The sequence below is a fragment of the Ruditapes philippinarum genome, unplaced genomic scaffold (genome assembly GCF_026571515.1).
Source record: "Ruditapes philippinarum isolate M1 unplaced genomic scaffold, ASM2657151v2 ctg4317_1_1_1_1, whole genome shotgun sequence".
Taxonomy (NCBI): domain Eukaryota; kingdom Metazoa; phylum Mollusca; class Bivalvia; order Venerida; family Veneridae; genus Ruditapes; species Ruditapes philippinarum.
In genome coordinates, this window is record NW_026863078.1 from 1 (window position 1) to 17,779 (window position 17,779).

At 35.2% G+C, this 17,779-nt stretch overlaps 1 protein-coding gene across 1 annotated transcript; it reads left to right on the top strand.

The window, feature by feature from the left end:
• Positions 1-1,253: 1,253 nt before the first annotated feature.
• On the top strand, positions 1,254-16,108 carry LOC132721077 (proton-coupled zinc antiporter SLC30A9, mitochondrial-like; the record flags this gene model as incomplete). Its single annotated transcript, XM_060705327.1, is given in 9 exon segments — positions 1,254-1,356; positions 2,055-2,110; positions 4,462-4,603; positions 5,066-5,105; positions 6,316-6,387; positions 6,838-6,945; positions 11,509-11,717; positions 14,799-14,912; positions 15,433-16,108. Coding segments are annotated over 9 exon segments (889 nt in total), but the record flags the coding sequence as incomplete, so codon positions are not given.
• Positions 16,109-17,779: the final 1,671 nt, after the last annotated feature.

Genomic DNA, 17,779 nt, shown 5'->3' on the forward strand with positions numbered 1-17,779 from the left:
ATGTAAGTTGTTATTTGTAGTCCTCACCTGGCTGGTCTTTTGTCTATTTTTTACAGCCCCCATCCTTTTACAGAAATGATTGCTGTTTTTCTTCTATTCCCTGAATGACTTATTTAAGGCCATTTTTGAAAATATCTCTGCATTCCCACCGGCAACCTTTGCCGATCTGGGAGGGGTGGGGTAGGAAAAGTATTTATAACTGAACTACAATGACTGAATATGGATTTTGCCCAAAAATTTAAATGCTGAATATCTGTTCAAAGTTTAGATCCAAAGTTTTGTTCAACATATATCCCAGTTCGGTTTTTTTTTCTGTAAGTTTTTTTTTTTTGAAAGCAGTGATTTTTGTAGGAAGGTAGCAGAATCAAAGATAAACAATATCTTATTTAAGGTCTGCTTGAAAATTCTCATATTGACAATGTTTCAACGTTTACTCTGCTAATTGAAAAAGAAATGTTATAGAAATAATGTGTTTTGGCATGGCCGAGAGGCTAACAGGTCGGACTAGTAATCTTAGGATTGCTGGCTGCGTGGGTTCAAACCCCATCATGAGGAACCCATTGTTTCCTTGAGCAAAACCCTTTACATTCATAGCTAAGTACTAGTTGGTTCCAGGAATGGATTTGAAAGTTCTTCATTAGGCTTTCAGCTTTCAACATAATTGAACTAAAATAAATTTGTATAAACTAAGCTAGACATGAAAAAAAGAAACCACTAACATTCCAACAAAATATGTTATCTGTCAGAATAATACTAAAGAATTTGGAAGTACCACAAGTAAAACACACAACATGGTATATCACAGTATGAACAAGATACCATAATGAATACCACATTATTTTCCAATCTTACCTATGTGATGTCCAGCGAAAAAAATTGGTTCATGAAAATGCTGATAAATGGCAAACATGACTGGATTTATTAAAAATAAGAACAATTTGAGTAGAACAAAGTAAATGACTTCAGAGCATAACAACTGAACTGGTTGTATTTCCATAATAAAGGCTATTCATGTCTAGTTGGGGCAGATTAAGATATGAATAAGCTTTCCATATAGCTTATGGAACATAAGTAATTCTACTCATGTAGGCTCTTGTGCCTGAAATAATATGTGCAGAGACACGTGTGGACGTCCCCGATCTGTGATGCTGGAAAGTCCCAATAATTGAGACAATATTATAAAATCAGTGTGACTTAAAACTTGATCAATTCTGTGGAAATAGAATAATAAGAATGTTTGGTTTTTCTTGCAGGAATATGTTTAATGCAGGCTTTAAAGGTGGTGTATGGATTCTGACAGGATCACCCAGTATGTTTTCAGAGTTTATGCATTCATGTGGAGATACAGTTAATCAGGTAACTTAAATTGAGACAGAAATAAGGTGGCCTAAATAATGTCTGTCCGTCATATCTTGTCTTGTTTCAATTTGTTGTGTGTTAAATTTTGTTTTCTTCATAGCCTCCAGGAAAAATCCATATGGGTGATTTAGAAAACTAAGAAATTTTTTTCATTAGTGGAGTCCAGTTTACCCACATAGTTCAACAGGGAGAGCATTGATTTTCCTGTGACAATTTTCTCAGACATTGAAACTAATGGTTTTCTGTCTGTCACTACTGACATTACTACTGACATTGAAATCATAAAAGAGTAGTTGTCAGTCATGTGCAGAGAAATTATTAATTACTTAGTTATCTAGAAAATTCGGATGGGTGGATCTTTTGCCAAGATATGAAGACAGTTTGTCATGTTAATAATGAGGAAGAATATAAAATAGAAAAATAATTGTGTGATTTTAAGAGTATTTTTAACTTTTACTCATACACTTACCTTTTTCACTTGAATGGGCATAATGTCACTTTAATAAGCAAGGCACCATAAGTTGGGTCTTTAAATTGTAAGATCTCAAAATCTGAAACAATTTTCAAAATGTTTTGTGTATTAAAATACTTTCTATAGTCAAAAGTAATAGGAAGAACAAATAAAGGTTTTGATGAAGTATGCAGGTGTTTTATTCAGGGTTAATATACATGTATATATATATATTTGTTTTCAGATGTTTCTGGCTATAGGGAGGTATTTGTCTCTTAAGCATCCAGACCCTAGTCATCCGTAAGTATTTGGTACAACTTTAGCCATGACCAATTCTTGAGATTCTTATGTGTGAAAAACTTTTTAAAAAATCTTCCCTGTTGTAGCTGAGGGGTTACCTTTAAGGGTTGAGACTTCAGAATTGCAGCCACCATTTATTCCTGCATGATCATTCATGTCATAAGAGGCAAATAAATGGGTTCAAATTACTTAATTCTATTCATATCTTACCTCAAGCTGGTGAGGTGGTTTGGACCCCTGGTGTTGCTTTAAGTTAGTAACACCTTAGGTTAGCCAAAATTATCTTTCCTGTTTTGATGCCATATGACCTAAATTACATTGGTATGTCGTAAAACCAAACAAAATTTAAAATTGGACACATTTGTCAGTCTTGAACAATGTCACAAATTTAGTCATGTTCAAAGTTTTGTTGTTGTTTTTAAAAATGAACAGAAACATTGTACATTGTAATATGCTTTCCTAGTACATGTATTTATGGTCTTCTTTAAGAAAATAAGCTCAATCAATCACTCATTATCATTTTTTGAACTTCTTAATTAAAAATGACAGCACAGAATTTTGTCAATTACATTGTAACTTGATTACTTTAGCTCATTTTTAATTTTTGGCTGTTTTATTTGTTAGCCTTTTTTTACTTTTTTTTTAGCTCACCTGTCACAAAGTGACAGGGTGAGCTTATGTGATCGCTTTTCGTCCGGCGTCCGTCCGTCCGTCCGTCCGTCCGTCGACCGTCCATAAACTTTTGCTTTAAATGACATCTCCTCATAAACCACTGAGCCAATTTCATCCAAACTTCACAGGAATGTTCCTTTGGTGGTCACCTTTAAAAATTGTTCAAAGAATTTAATTCCATGCAGAACTCTGGTTGCTATGGCAACCGAAAGAAAAATCTTTAAATATCTTCTTTTAAACAACCCCAAGAGCTAGAGCTTAGATATTTGTCATGAAACATCTTCTCGTGAGTGTCTACCAAGTTTGTTCAAATAAAAGCCCTGGGGTCAAAATTGGCCCCGCCCCAGGGGGTCATTGATTTTCCCTATATGCATATAGTAAAAACTTAAAAAATCTCCTTTTAAAGAACCCAAAGAGTTAGAGCTAAGATATTAAGCATGAAACATCTTCTAGTGAATGTCTACCAAGTTTGTTCAAATAAAAGCCCTTGGGTCAAAATTGGCCCCGCCCCAGGGGGTCATTGATTTTCCCTATATGCATATAGTAAAAACTTAAAAATCCTCTTTTAAAGAACCCAAAGAGCTAGAGCTAAGATATTAAGCATGAAACATCTTCTAGTGAGTGTCTACCAAGTTTGTTCAAATTAAAGCCCTGTGGTCAAAATTGGCCCCATCCCGGGGGTCATTGATTTTCCCTATATGCATATAGTAAAAACTTAAAAAATCTTCTTTTAAAGAACCATAAGAGCTAGAGCTTAGATATTTGGCATGAAACATCTTCTAGTGAATGTCTACCAAGTTTGTTCAAATAAAAGCCCTTGGTCAAAATTGACCCCGCCCCAGGGGGTCATAGATTTTCCCTATATGCATATAGTAAAAACTTAAAAAATCTTCTTTTAAAGAACCCAAAGAGCTAGAGCTAAGATATTTAGCATGAAACATCTTCTAATAAGTGTCTACCAAGTTTGTTCAAATAAAAGCCCTTGGGTCAAAATTGGCCCCGCCCCAGGGGGTCATTGATTTTCCCTATATGCATATAGTAAAAACTTAAAAAATCTTCTTTTAAAGAACTCAAAGAGCTAGAGCTAAGATATTTAGCATGAAACATGTTCTAATGGGTGTCTACCAAGTATGTTCAAATAAAAGCCCTGGGGTCAAAATTGGCCCCGCCCGGGTGGGGGGGTCATTGATTTTCCTTATATGTGTATAGCAAAAACTTAAAAAATCTTCTTTGAAAAAACCCAAATAGCTAGAGTTTAGATATTAAGCATGAAACATCTCTAAGTAAATATCTACAAAGTTTGTTCAAATAAAAGCCCGGGGGTCAAAACTGGCCCTGCCCCAGGGGTGTCATTTTTTTTAACTATATGTGTATAGTAAAAACTTTAAAAATCTTCTTTTAAAAAACCCAATGATCTAGAAATTAGATGTTTAGCATGAAACATCTTCTTATGGGTGTCTACCAAGTCTGTTCAAATAAACAAATAAAAGCCCTTGGGTAAAAATTGGCCCGGGGGTGGGGGGGCCTTTAAACAGGTGAGCGACCTCAGGGCCATCATGGCCCTCTTGTTTAAATGTATAGTAGAAATTAGAAATGAATGTATGTATCTGTTCTAAGATAGATAGATGATTTTGTTACAGTACAATTGATGTTTTCATATTTTGCTATTTTCTATATAGGTACGGGTACAAAAATCATGTACATATCATGTCAATTCTGAGTGGAGGTTTCATCTTCAGTGTAGGTTGTGGTCTCACGTTGTATCATGGCATTCTGGGAATCTTCAACCCAATCGTTATTGACCATAATAGTTTAAAATGGGTAATTATAGTTACACATAGAGTTGTCTCCCTTTAACTGTGTTTACTGAAGTATAGTATTATTGCTATTTATGTACTTTATGTTTAGAATTTTAATTAACACTTAGCCTGCTGAATTTCTTAAATGGATTTGCCCTGCTTTTAAAGTTTTAAGGGTGGTTCTGCTCAGGTGCCCTTTCATGCCTGAAAAAATGCACAGACGGGCACCTAAGGTCTTTCTCCACCGGTAAAGCTGGAACATCGCCATATAACCTATACTGTGTTGATGTGGCATAAAACCCAATCAAACAAACAAACAAATTTAAAGTTTTAAATGTAGTTTGATATTTTATTTGAAATAAAAATGTAACAGAAATGTTTATATAATGTTATATTTTACTGAGCCCACATTTGAAGTAACAAAGTTACATAAAAGTGGCATAAAGTTACATTTTACTGAGCTGTCTTATGTTTATTTTTTTAGGCCATGTATGTGTTAGCAGGAACATTTGCTACAGAATCAGGTAAAGTCTCATTTATATATTAATATATATTTTAAAATGTACAGAATTTCTTTTCTCAATTCACAGAAAGTATTGCTTTGACAATTAAATCTTCAATCTCTGTTATGAACATGATTCTGTAACTAGAATTAGTTCACTGTATTGTTATACACCTAAAGTATATTCAATACATGTTATGGTATGATATTGTCCATCTGACTCTTGGTCTGTCTGTACATTATAATAAAGTGTGTAAGATTTCTTCATGTTCAAACTTTACCTTTGGTCATATATTGCCCTTTCTCCTCAGCACTCTTGCTACTGTATTATGTGTTGTTCAAACTGCACAGCATTCTTTTTACCATATTGAGGTGTAGCTTTTCTCCTCCCCCTTAAAAAGAACTTTAGCTACCATATAAGGTATTGCTTTGCTCCTCCCCATTAGCAATCCTGTCACTGTATATGGTGCTGCTTTGCTCCTCCCATTAGCAATCCTATCACTGTATATGGTGCTGCTTTGCTCCTCCCCATTAGCAATCCTGTCACTGTATATGGTGCTGCTTTGCTCCTCCCCATTAGCAATCCTATCACTGTATATGGTGCTGCTTTGCTCCTCCCCATTAGCAATCCTGTCACTGTATATGGTGCTGCTTTGCTCCTCCCCATTAGCAATCCTGTCACTGTATAAGGTGTTGCTTTGCTCCACCCCATTAGCAATCCTGTCACTGTATATGGTGCTGCTTTGCTCCTCCCCATTAGCAATCCTGTCACTGTATATGGTGTTGCTTTGCTCCTCCCCATTAGCAATCCTGTCACTGTATATGGTGCTGCTTTGCTCCTCCCCATTACCAATTCTTTCACCACATAAGGTATTGCTTTGCTCCTCCCCCTTTGCACTCTTGTCAACATATAAGGTGTTAGGCACATGCAGGCATTATTTTGAAGTTTCACAGAAACATATTGCATTTTTAATATGTACTTAAAATTTTGCTTTGAAGTAAATGACTTTTTAATAGCTAGTTTTCAAAAGGAAAAGATTAAACTGCCCAGTACGTATAATGCCCAAACTTGTACATGTACATCCTTGGTAACCCAGGCTATTTACCGTATACATGTATCGGTAAATATTAAATGTAGTATATATGAAGTGTGGACCGTGGATTCAGACGATGGTACATGTATTACATTTATTTCATTGAATGATAACGTAAAATGTTCTTGTCTATTTCAGCATCATTAGGCTATGCAATATTAGAAATCTCAAAGAAAGCCAAGGCATCTGGCATGTCTTTTATATCATTTGGTAAGTCTTATCTCAATGTCAGATTTATATCAAGGCATCTGGCATGTCTTTTATATCATTTGGTAAGTCTTATCTCAATGTCAGATTTTCTTATAAAGTTTCATAATTCATAACCTTGAAATATGAAAGTAAATATTGACAGAGAAAGAAATGTTTAGAAAATGCATTTCCCTACAATGTCTAGTCAGACGCAACAGTGAAGTTAAATATAGCAGGGGAAAATGCCCAAACATTGCTTATATACTGCCAACGACAAAAGTCAAAGGAAGATCGTATAACAGATGAAAGCGTTAAAGTGTAAAGAAAAAAATTTTCACTAGAAAATAAAATTATCAAAAGAGTTGAACAAGACCTGACCCTTTATTGATGGCAAACATTGTAACTTAGTATTGTTGTATCTTTTTAGTTAAAGATTAGGATGACCCACATTGTATTGTTGTATATTTTCAGTTAAAGAGGGGGATGACCCATTAAGTAATGTTGTATTGCTAGAAGATGCAGCTGGTGTTTTAGGAGTGATTATATGTGGAACAGCTATGACCTGCAGTTATGTATTAGGTGAAATATCTTACTTATTATGTCTCCCAAAAATTTTGACATATTGTTTTTGTATTTGCTGTCCTGTCAGCATTCAGTTTTCCGGCCTTCACAGGTCAGTCAAACTTCACAGAAGTGATCAGTGCTATCCCTAGCAGTATATATTGCTGGCACAATCTGCTTCGCTGCATAAAATGGCCACCAGAGCTATGAATTGATAAATCTTGTCTAGCTTTCATAGGTGACACTGCTGGCGGGAATATCAAATTTTAACTTTGGTATATTAATGTGTCATCCTTAAAAATAATAGAAAATTATATATTTTTATCTTGAACTAAATTTTTCAAATTGTTTAAGGTCTTGCAACTAATTAGTGGCAATTTTTAATGGTATATATATGTGTTTGAATTCTAATGCCTGTTTGTCACACTGTCCAAGTTGCAGTTAATTGACTCTATTTGTTGTTTAAACTTTTTGGTATTTCCCCAAATTGGGTGCAATTTTGGGTCACTGTTTTTAAAAATGCTTGTTGGGATTTTTGTCTCAGGGGATTTTTTAAACCCCTAAAGTGATGGGGTACTTGGCAAGTATTACCCTTTTTTTTCCCCTTTTTTCATGTGTGTGTGTGCAATTATTTGACAATATTAGGGTAACATTGCCCTTTTAAAATTTTAAAATTTTCTTGACTTTGGGAAAAATGCTGTAATTTTGATTTTTGAGGTGGGGAAAAAGTAGTCCTTTATTCTTTTAAAGGGGTGTAATTTGGGTTTGTCCGATTTTTGAGGATGGGAAAAAAGTGGTTTTGTTTTTAAAAAAAGGGGTTTAAAAAAATTTTTTGGGGGTAAAATTTTTTAAAGGATTAATTTTAGGAAAAGGGTTTTTGGGGGATTTAAAAACTTTTTAAAGGGTTCTTTTAGGATTGTTTTTTAAATTTTTTATCAAAAATTTTTAAGGGAAAGTTAAAAATGAAAATCTTGGAAAAATTTTGAAACTGAAAAATTGGATTTTTTTTTAAAAATTTGTTTTTTGAAAATGGCCGGGGACTTTACCCTGGTTTAAAATGTAAATTTAGGGTTTAAAATTTTTAAAAAATGTTTTTAAAACGGTTTTTTTTATAAATTTTTTTGAAAAGGGGATTTTAACCTTTTTACGGGGGATTTAAAGGGTTTTAAATTATTTTAAAAATTTAAATTGTTTTTTTTTTTTTCTCTAAAAAAATTGGTGAAATTTGGGTTTTTAGTTTGGGAAATTTTAAATGCTTAAGGGGGTTTAAAATTTTAAACCGGGTTTACCCCCCTAGATTAAAGGTTTGGAAGTTCTGAATTTGTAGTTTTTTTAAAGGGTTAAGCCCGTCTGGGGCCGGCCCAGTGGTAAAAGTTTAGGCCCGGGCTGAAATTTCTCTTTGTTTGGGAAAAGGTTTTAAACCCGTTGACCAGGGTTTTTGGGAAAGAGTTAAAGGCCCAAGATATTGGGTTTCCATCTTCCTTCAAGGGGGTTTAAAAGGGGAAAAAATTAAACCGTTGACAAGCTTTTTGTGGGAAAAAAGGTTTTTTCCCGTCTGGAGCTCTAAGGGGGTTTAAAATTTTGGGGTCGAAACCTGCCTATGTAAAAGTTTAAACCGCTGGGGGCCCGGGTTTTGTTGGGAAAGGTTTTAAAACCGTCTGGAAGCTGCTTATTTGGGAAAAAGTTTAAACAGTCTTTTCCCTGCTTTTAGGGTAAAGGGGTTAACCTGAGATGAACTTTGTGTAAAAGGGTTAAACCATTGGGCATTTTTAGTGGTAAAAGGGTTAAAAAAGTTGACCCTGCCCCTTTTTGGGAAAAAGGGTTTTTCCCGTCTGACCATTTTTGTGGTAAAATTTTGCCCGGTTTTACCCTGCTCTATGGTAAAGGTTAAGCCTTTTTGACCATGTTTTAAAATTCTTAAAGTTAAGCCCGTCGACCCTGCCTGTGGTTAAAAGGTTTTTGCCTTTGGATTGTTTTGGTAAAAGTTAAAACCGTCTACCCTGTTTAAATGGTAAGAGTTAGGTAGTCTAAAAAATTTCTTTGTTGGGAAAGAGTTTAAAACCCTTCGAACCATGGGGTGGTAAGTTAAAAAAAAAAAGTTTTAGCCATTTTTCAGGTTTAGTGGTTTAAAAGTTTTAAAGGCCCGTTTTTTGAAATGGGTTTTTTCAGTTTAAAAAATTTAAACCTTTTGACCCTGTTTAATGGTAAAAAATTTAGCCAGTCTGAATGCTTAGTGGTTAAAGTTTTAAACCCTTTGGGCCAGGGTTAGTGGTAAAAATTTTAAACCCGTCTAATTATTTCACTTAGGGGAAAGGTTTAAACCTTCTGGGCCCTGCTGTTGTGGTTAAAAAGGTTAAGCTGAAAAGGTTTAGTGGTTAAAATTTTGGGCCCGTTTTGGGCCCGGGTCTTGGTTAAAGCTAAACCAGTTGGGCCCTGCTCTTGTGGTAAAAGTTTAACCAGCTGACCCGGTTTCCCGTGGTAAAAAGTTTGGCAGTTTTGACCATGCTCAATGGGAAAAAAAGTTTAAACCATCGACCAAACTCTTTTGGTAAAAAAGTAAAAACCCGGGCTGACTTTCTCTAGTGGGAAAGAGTTTGCCCGTCGACCAGGGTTTTAGTGGAAGGTTAGGCCATCTGACCCGGCCTTTGTGGGGGAAAAGGGGTTTTCCAGTTTTACCAGCTTTAGTTATAAAGAATTGGCCCGTTTGACCCCTTTTGGGGGTAAATAGGCCATCTGACCATGTCTAAGGGAAAAAGGTTTTGGCCCCGTTCTGGGCCCTGCTCTATTTTGGGAAAAGTTAGTTAGGGCTGACCAGGCTCTAGTGGTAAAGAGTTAAGCCAGTCTGACCATGCTCTAGTGGTAAAGAGTTAAGCCAGTCTGACCATGCTCTAGTGGTAAAGAGTTAAGCCAGTCTGACCATGCTCTAGTGGTAAAGAGTTAAGCCAGTCTGACCATGCTCTAGTGGTAAAGAGTTAGGCCAGTCTGACCATGCTCTAGTGGTAAAGAGTTAAGCCAGTCTGACCATGCTCTAGTTGTAAAGAGTTTGGCCAGTATGTTCATGCTCTAGTGGTAAAGATTAAGCAGTCTGAATGCTCAGTCTGACCATGACCTCTAGTTGTAAAGAGTTTGGCCAGTATGTCGATGCTCTAGTGGTAAAGAGTAAAGCCAGTCTGACCATGCTCTAGTTGTAAAGAGTTTGGCCAGTCTCTAGTGGTAAAGAGTTAAGCCAGTCTGACAGGCTCTTGTGGTAAAGAGTTTAACCAATCTGACCATGCTCTAGTGGTAAAGAGTTTAACCAGTATGACCATGCTCTAGTGGTAAAGAGTTAAGCCAGTCTTATCATGCTTTAGTGGTAAAGAGTTAAGCCAGTCTGACCATGCTCCAGCGGTAACGAGTTAGGCCTGTCTGATTAGGCTTTACTGATTAAGAATAAAGCCAGGAGTATGATCCCCTTTTTAAAAGGTGGGAAATATAATAATCATAAAATTATTAAAAAAATTTAGTTTTTGAAATATTAAAAAAATATTTCTTAAAACATATTTTAAAGCTGCTCATCAAAAATTATTTTTGATTGTCATAAAAAGAAGGGGAAAAAAGAAAAATTTTTAAAAGGTTTTTATTTATCAGCAGATTTTTATAAAAATTTAAAATAATTATTTTCACAAATGTCACTTTAGTCAAAATCATATGATTTTACACAGATGTTCAAACTTTGCTGATGAAATTTTATGAGAAATATAGTTTGTCATATTTTATAGATATATTTATATACATGTTTTATGTGTATAAAATATTTTCTAATTGGAAGTACAGCCATTTAAAAGTTTATAGCTTTTGACAAGTGATTATGAGGCATTGCACAAAGAAAAAGAAAAAAAGTATTTCATTTCATTTTAAGCACACTATTCATGTCTGTGCTTTTGCCACCAATAAAAAGGCAGTTAAGTCTGCACATCTTAACATGCTTGCAATACAGTAATAATGCCACAGGTATGGTGGAGTTAGGCAGACTTGCACATCTTAAGATCCTTTTGGTGATGTCAGGGCCTTAAAGTGCTATTGGTATTGAGTTATGCAGACCTCCACATCTTAGCCCAGAAATGGTGATAATGTCAATATCTGGTATTGAGTAAGGCAGCCCTGCACAGTTTATTGTGGTTATGTAAATAATGTCAAGGTTTGAGTGACTGGTAGTAGGGTGCATGCAGATTTGAATTTGTCCCTTCATCCCATTGCCATGCTTTCCCTTCATAGACAGACAAAACAAAGGAACGTGGGGGCATCCTTGTTCTATGGACACATTTTCTAGTTTTCATGACATCTACTGACAATTCATATAACATTTATATGAGCCGTGTCATGACAAAATCAACATAGTGGGTTTGCGACCAGCATGGATCCAGACCAGCCTGCGCATCCGCACAGTCTGATCAGGATCCATGCTGTTCGCTATCAGTTTCTCTACTTGTAGTAGAGTGGGTAAGCGAACAGCATGGATCCTGATCAGACTGCGCGGATGCGCAGGCTGGTCTGGATCCATGCTGGTCGCAAACCCATTATGTTGGTTTTGTCATGACACAGCTCATATATTATGTATATTCAGAGCATTACCATACGAGGCAGAGATCAAGAAATACATGGAAAGTGACAGATTTGTCAATGCTGTGCTGGACAATAAGACGCTAGATTTCGGAGATGAGAGCCGCTTTAAGTCGGAGGTTGTACTAGATGCCAAATTGATCACAAAACATTTCCTGAACACAGAGGTAGATTTAGATGCCATGCTTGTGGTGAGTTTACACTTGTTTTATTTGATATCATAGCTCATGGTGACTTTTTAATCAAGATATTGTCTCCGGAATACACATTTTCGGAGCAAGAAACTTTACACTCATTGCTCAGTACTGGTTGGTTAGAGAGTGTGTCATTAAACTGAAATAAATTCTGTATAAATTAAAACAAAGGTTATGGAATGAATAAGGTTTTTGACTTGAAATCACTCAACCTTGAGATCTGTTAGTTTGTATTCTGTATGGGAAATTTTATTCTCCCATGAGACGATGCTCACCAGATAACTTACAAAGGACCAGTGCTTCCAGTTTCTTCTAGGAGGGGGGATGGGGGAATTCACTCCACTCAAATCCCTCCTCCCCCTCCCCCCTTCTGCTTTTTTGTCAGAAGCAGGGAGGGATTTTACAGAGAGAGGGGAGGAAAAAAGATCAACAAATGTAATAAATTCTCACTTTTTGATTAAATCACCCCTGTTTTTCAAATCCTAGAATAGATACTGGGTTCTAGTCTAGTGTCAGCTTTGTATGGCACATCCTTTTTCTTGATGACAACTCAATTATATTTTATCACATCCTTCACCACTGTTTCAAATGATTTATTTGCAGACAGTAAATACATTTGTAGTTACTTGCCAAAATTAGAAAATCAGATAAAGTACTGTGAGAGAATCAATGAACAATGTTTCTTGTGCCATCATATGACTAAAATCTGGAGCTGAATGTATTTAAACAAACAACCATTGGTCATAAAAGTTGATAAAAAATTTAATAGGGTACCTAATACATTAAGTACCTATATGATATAGAATAATATAATAATGTTACACAATCTATGAATTTTTGCGTTGGATACTGAATGTAATAGGTTCAAGGATTGATTTTTCCATTATTTTGTTAAAGTTTCTGTCAGTATTACCTCCCTTTACACAGAGCCGTATTGGCTTAATAATATAATTATGAATTAACTGATCTGAGCAGAATTTTAAATCTTGTCACTCCATTCCTTATCATAGTTATGTATATATGACTATGTTGTTAAATTACTAATTGAAGGGGGTTTGGCGGTCCTGTGGATATTGTTGATGACTTTGAATCCCTTGCATATATTTTTAACCAGGTTTTCCGAAGGAAAAAACTGGTTATTAGATTGAGGTATGTCGGCGGGGCGGATGGGCGGGCGGCGGACGGGCGGGCGGCGTAAACAATTTCTTCTTGTGCGCAACTCCTCCTACATTTTTCAACGGATTTTGACCAAACTTTCACAGAAGCTTTGTCATCAAGTGACCTGGCGCATATTGTCGGGGTTTTGTGATTGGATTATATTTGACCTAATTATGGCCCTTTGATTTTTTTTCTTATATAGAATATATAGTGAATAACTTCTTCTGTGCCCAACTGTTCCTACATTTCTCAATGGATTTTGACCAAACTTTCACAGAGGCTTTGTCATCAAGTGACCTGGCGCATATTGTCAGGGTTTTGTGATTGGATAATATTTGACCTAATTATGGCCTTTGATTTTTTTCCTTATATAGAATATATAGTGAATAACTTCTTCTGTGCCCAACTGTTCCTACATTTCTCAATGGATTTTGACCAAACTTTCACAGAGGCTTTGTCATCAAGTGCCCTGGCGCATATTGTCGGGGTTTTGTGATTGGATAATATTTGACCTAATTATGGCCCTTTGTTTTTTTTCCTTATATAGAATATATAGTGAATAACTTCTTCTGTGCCCAACTGTTCCTACATTTCTCAATGGATTTTGACCAAACTTTCACAGAGGCTTTGTAATCAAGTGCCCTTGCGCATATTGTCGGGTTTGTAATTGGATAATATTTGACCTAATTATGGCCCTTTTTTTTTTTTCCCCAATATAGGATATATAGTGAACGATTTTCTGTGCGCGACTCCTCCTACATTTCTCAACGGAATTTGACCAAACTTTCACAGAGGCTTTGTCATCAAGTGCCTTAGGGCATATTGTCAGGGTTTTGTGATTGTATAATATTTGACCTAATTATGGCCTTTTTTTTTTTCCTTATACAGATTATATAGTGAACAATTTTTACCATGCGCAACTTCTCTACATTTCTCAACATGGATTTTGACCAAACTTTCACAGAAGCTTTGTTATAAATGCCCTGGCGCACATCATCGGGGTTTTGTGATTGGATAATATTTGACCTAATTATGGCCTTTGTTTTTTTTCCTTATACAGATTATATAGTGAACAATTTTCACCATGCTCAACTTCTCCTACATTTCTCAACAGATTTTGACCAAACTTTCACAGAGGCTTTGTCATCAAGTGCCCTGGGGCACATTATCGGGATTTTGTTTGACCTAATTATGGCCCTTTGTTATTTTTCCTCATACAGAATATATAGTGAAAAAATTCTTTTGTGCTGAACTCCTACATTTCTCGACGGATTTTGTTCAAACTTTCACAGTAGCTTTTTTATCCAGTGCCCTGGCGCATATGTGGGGTTTTGTGATTGAATAAATTTTTATTTAATTATGGCCCTTTGTTATTTTTCCTTATACAGAATATAATTATAGTGAAAACTTCCTCTGTGGCAATTCCTCCTACATTATTCATGTTTTACATTGCACAAAGTTACATTGTTTGTTGCTTGTATTTGTATTTCAAATACAACATATTTATCTTCAATGGTGATAATTGAAAACCTGGTTTCATGGCATTGCCATGTTTCTTGTCTCTATTTCTAATCAGGTGCACTCTTTTACCTAAAATATGGTTTCCCGGCAATCTAAGGTTGCCTCCCTTCTTTCTGTAAAGATAGGGAAAAAAACACAAAATAACTTTTAATGTGTTATTACTTCAACCCCCTTCAGATAACCCCTCCCCCCACCCCCACACACAACCAAAAAAGAATTAAAATGAAACTAAATGAACTAAAAAAAGTACATCAAACTATAGAATTTTGTTACCATGCTTTTTGTTTTATATCAAGATGGTAACTTTTATTTCTATCCTTGCTGATTTTATAATAGTACCCATTACATTTTAAACCCTCAGTATATAAGTACTACTTTCTGAAAAAAAAATAATTTCAGAAATGGAAGAGTGTACATACAACAGAGGAAATGGAGGTGTTTCTAGAGGAGTTTGGTTCTCAGATATATGATCAGATAGTCGCACATGTAGATAGGAAGGAAAGAGATATAAAGGTATGGATTTTACACTCCCATATTTATGCTCCCACTACTTAAAGTTGGGGGATATAGATTTGTCATTGTCTGTCCATCATGCTGTCTTGCTGTCCAACTGTAGACTGACAGGCCCTCATTTCTGGTTCTTCTCAATCTTCTGTGTTATCCGGATGCTTGTAATGCTTCTATAAATTATATAATTTATTTTCGTCCCCTGCTGAATTTTCTTTATTTTTGTCAGGAAATTTTATATGAATATGGAGATAAGGGTCAATAAGTTTCATACAAATCCACCCTGGGATGTTTGAGTTATGGCTGTTTGTAGCTTTAAAGAAAAACAGCATTTTTTGCTCACTTGAGCTGTGTGTGTCAGTTGTCCATCGTACGTTGTTACCTACAAGCTCTTTTAACAACATCTCCTATACCACAAGATGGATTTTGACCAAAGTGCACAAGAATAATGGTTAGGTGGCCCTCTTAGCCTCTACATAATAACATTTTATAAGTGTTTAAAAAAATTATTTTTTTATCTTTTCAGAAAAAGTTTCCAGAAATACGGCACATTGACATAGAGCCGAGTTGATGATCCTATCGTAGAAAAATTCACCATCTAGTTTGTACACTAAAAAATCACCATAGAAGTCTTGTCACTTCGGCCAGGCTTTTTGTCCCGTTTACCAAGCCAACAAAAAGCCAACCAAAAAGCCTGAAACCAACCGCTGTAAAACACACTGTCAGCTTTTACAAAGTGGAGAGATATTGTTGACAATCTACTAATATGTGTTCCAAAAAAAACAACAATATTCTGAAGAATGCGAAATCATTGCAGTCATTGTGCTTTTTACATTATCGCATTGTCATCTTGACATGTGTACTTGATTATTTATATAGCTAGGAAATTCTGTAATTCACACTTTATTAGGTGCAATCAGTATTTCATGTTGTAAGGTGGTTTCAGGTGATTTATTAGTCTTTATTTTAGTATGTGTATGCCAAAATCTGGTCCAGCTAGTCAATAGTAAAGTAAAATTACTGCATGTCAAGATGCTATTCAGCTGCTTTATAGAAAATGGGTTGTTTAATTGAAAGGTCAATGGCAAAAGGAATGCATTGTGGTACTGTGTTGTTATCAAATATTCTGCACTGATTGTTTATATAGTAGCTATTTTCATTTTAAAATTCAATGAAATTAAATGTTGTGGTAACTCTAGCAATAGGAAGTTTCTGCTAAAAAAAAATTAGGTCTGACTTGTTTGAAGCACATCATGATTTTGGTTGAATTTTGTTGTTGTAGCTTTTTTTGTTTGCTAAGTATTAAATGTTATGTAGTTAAAAGTAATAATAAGTTAAAAAGGATACTGATTTAAGATGCTATCCACTACCTTGGAAACAAAACTGTCATTGTCTTTGCCCTAATACTTAATCCTGCTTGGAATATGTGTTAAGAGGTACTTGTGGGTAAAGCTGTGAAGAAATTGATACTTGTATAAATCTGGCTTTAGTCCCGACAAAAGGGTTTTAAAAAAAAGAAGAAAATTTAGAAAAATATATGTGTTAACTTGGAATTAAGATAAGTCAGAACATTTCAACATGGGAAAATACAGACTTATTTTCATATTTTGTCTTTGTAAAACAAAAAATGCTCATAAATAAGAATATTTGTGTTACCTTGGGGTTTGAATTGAGTTTATATCTGCATGTATAATAAGTAAGTAAGTAAAGGCTTTATTTATTGAGGCTACACATTTGGTTTCCCAATCTTCCATAATGATAACAGATTGAATAATCTATAAATAAAAAAAGTCCAGATTGACACATTTTTGACATAAGTTTGATGGAATTCACAATTATAGTAGATTTGTATAGTGTTAGATATTGCCTGAATGTTAAATAAAACATTGTTTATTTTTAAAAGATGTATTTTATGTAATTCAATACTCACTTGTTTAATATAATGTATTATTATGTTGAGCAGGTTGTCATCCTTAATACTTTTTGTGTTAACATTCAGAGAACTAGCTGTGATAATAACAGACCACTGTCACCAGTATAGAGTCAGGTCAGCACGAAAACTCATGCACTCTCACCAGGCTGTGCACTGGTGACTGCTTAGATAGGTTTTTTTTTTAAAGCATTTTCATATCATAACTCTATAGATGTAATTGGATGCCTAGTTGGGTTTTTTTAAACATTTTCTTATCATAAGTTCCTTGAAATTAACAATTTATCATTCCAAATTCAAATGCAGGGCAAATCTATACATAAATTTAGCAGTGTGAAAGTTGAGTGCTGACATTTAAAAGTGCCAAGTGACTTAGGTCATTTATTTCAAACCACTTGCCACTCACCGTTGTGGGTTCGAATACCGCAAGGGACTTTCCATTCTTTTATGTGAGGAAGTTATCCAGATAGATTACGGTACATCAGTGGTTCTACTCAGGTGCATGTTTGTGCCTGAAATAATGCACAGAGAGGCACCTGAGGTCTTTCCTCCACAAATGAGGCTGGAAGGTCGCCATATTACCTTTAAAGTGTTGGTGCGACGTAAAACCTTATCAAACATTTTCACCTACATGTACTGAATAAAAATGCCAGCGGTATTGTGCTTGACGTTTTTTTTTCCAGATCATATAACCATTTCACACCAGTTTCTTGTTCATGAATTCTTGTATCTAAGCAAGACAATGAGCTCGACTAATCTCGGAGCTTGACAGTATGGAAAGTGACATAACTCTGTAAAAAAGGGTAATTCAGAGTTATAGAACCTGTGCCTATTGTGTTATATAATCACTGAGGACATGTATGTGAAGTTTCAACGTATTCCTTCAATAATTTTGGAGATACATACGTACTTCTAGATATTTTATCCATGTGTGAGTCTGATT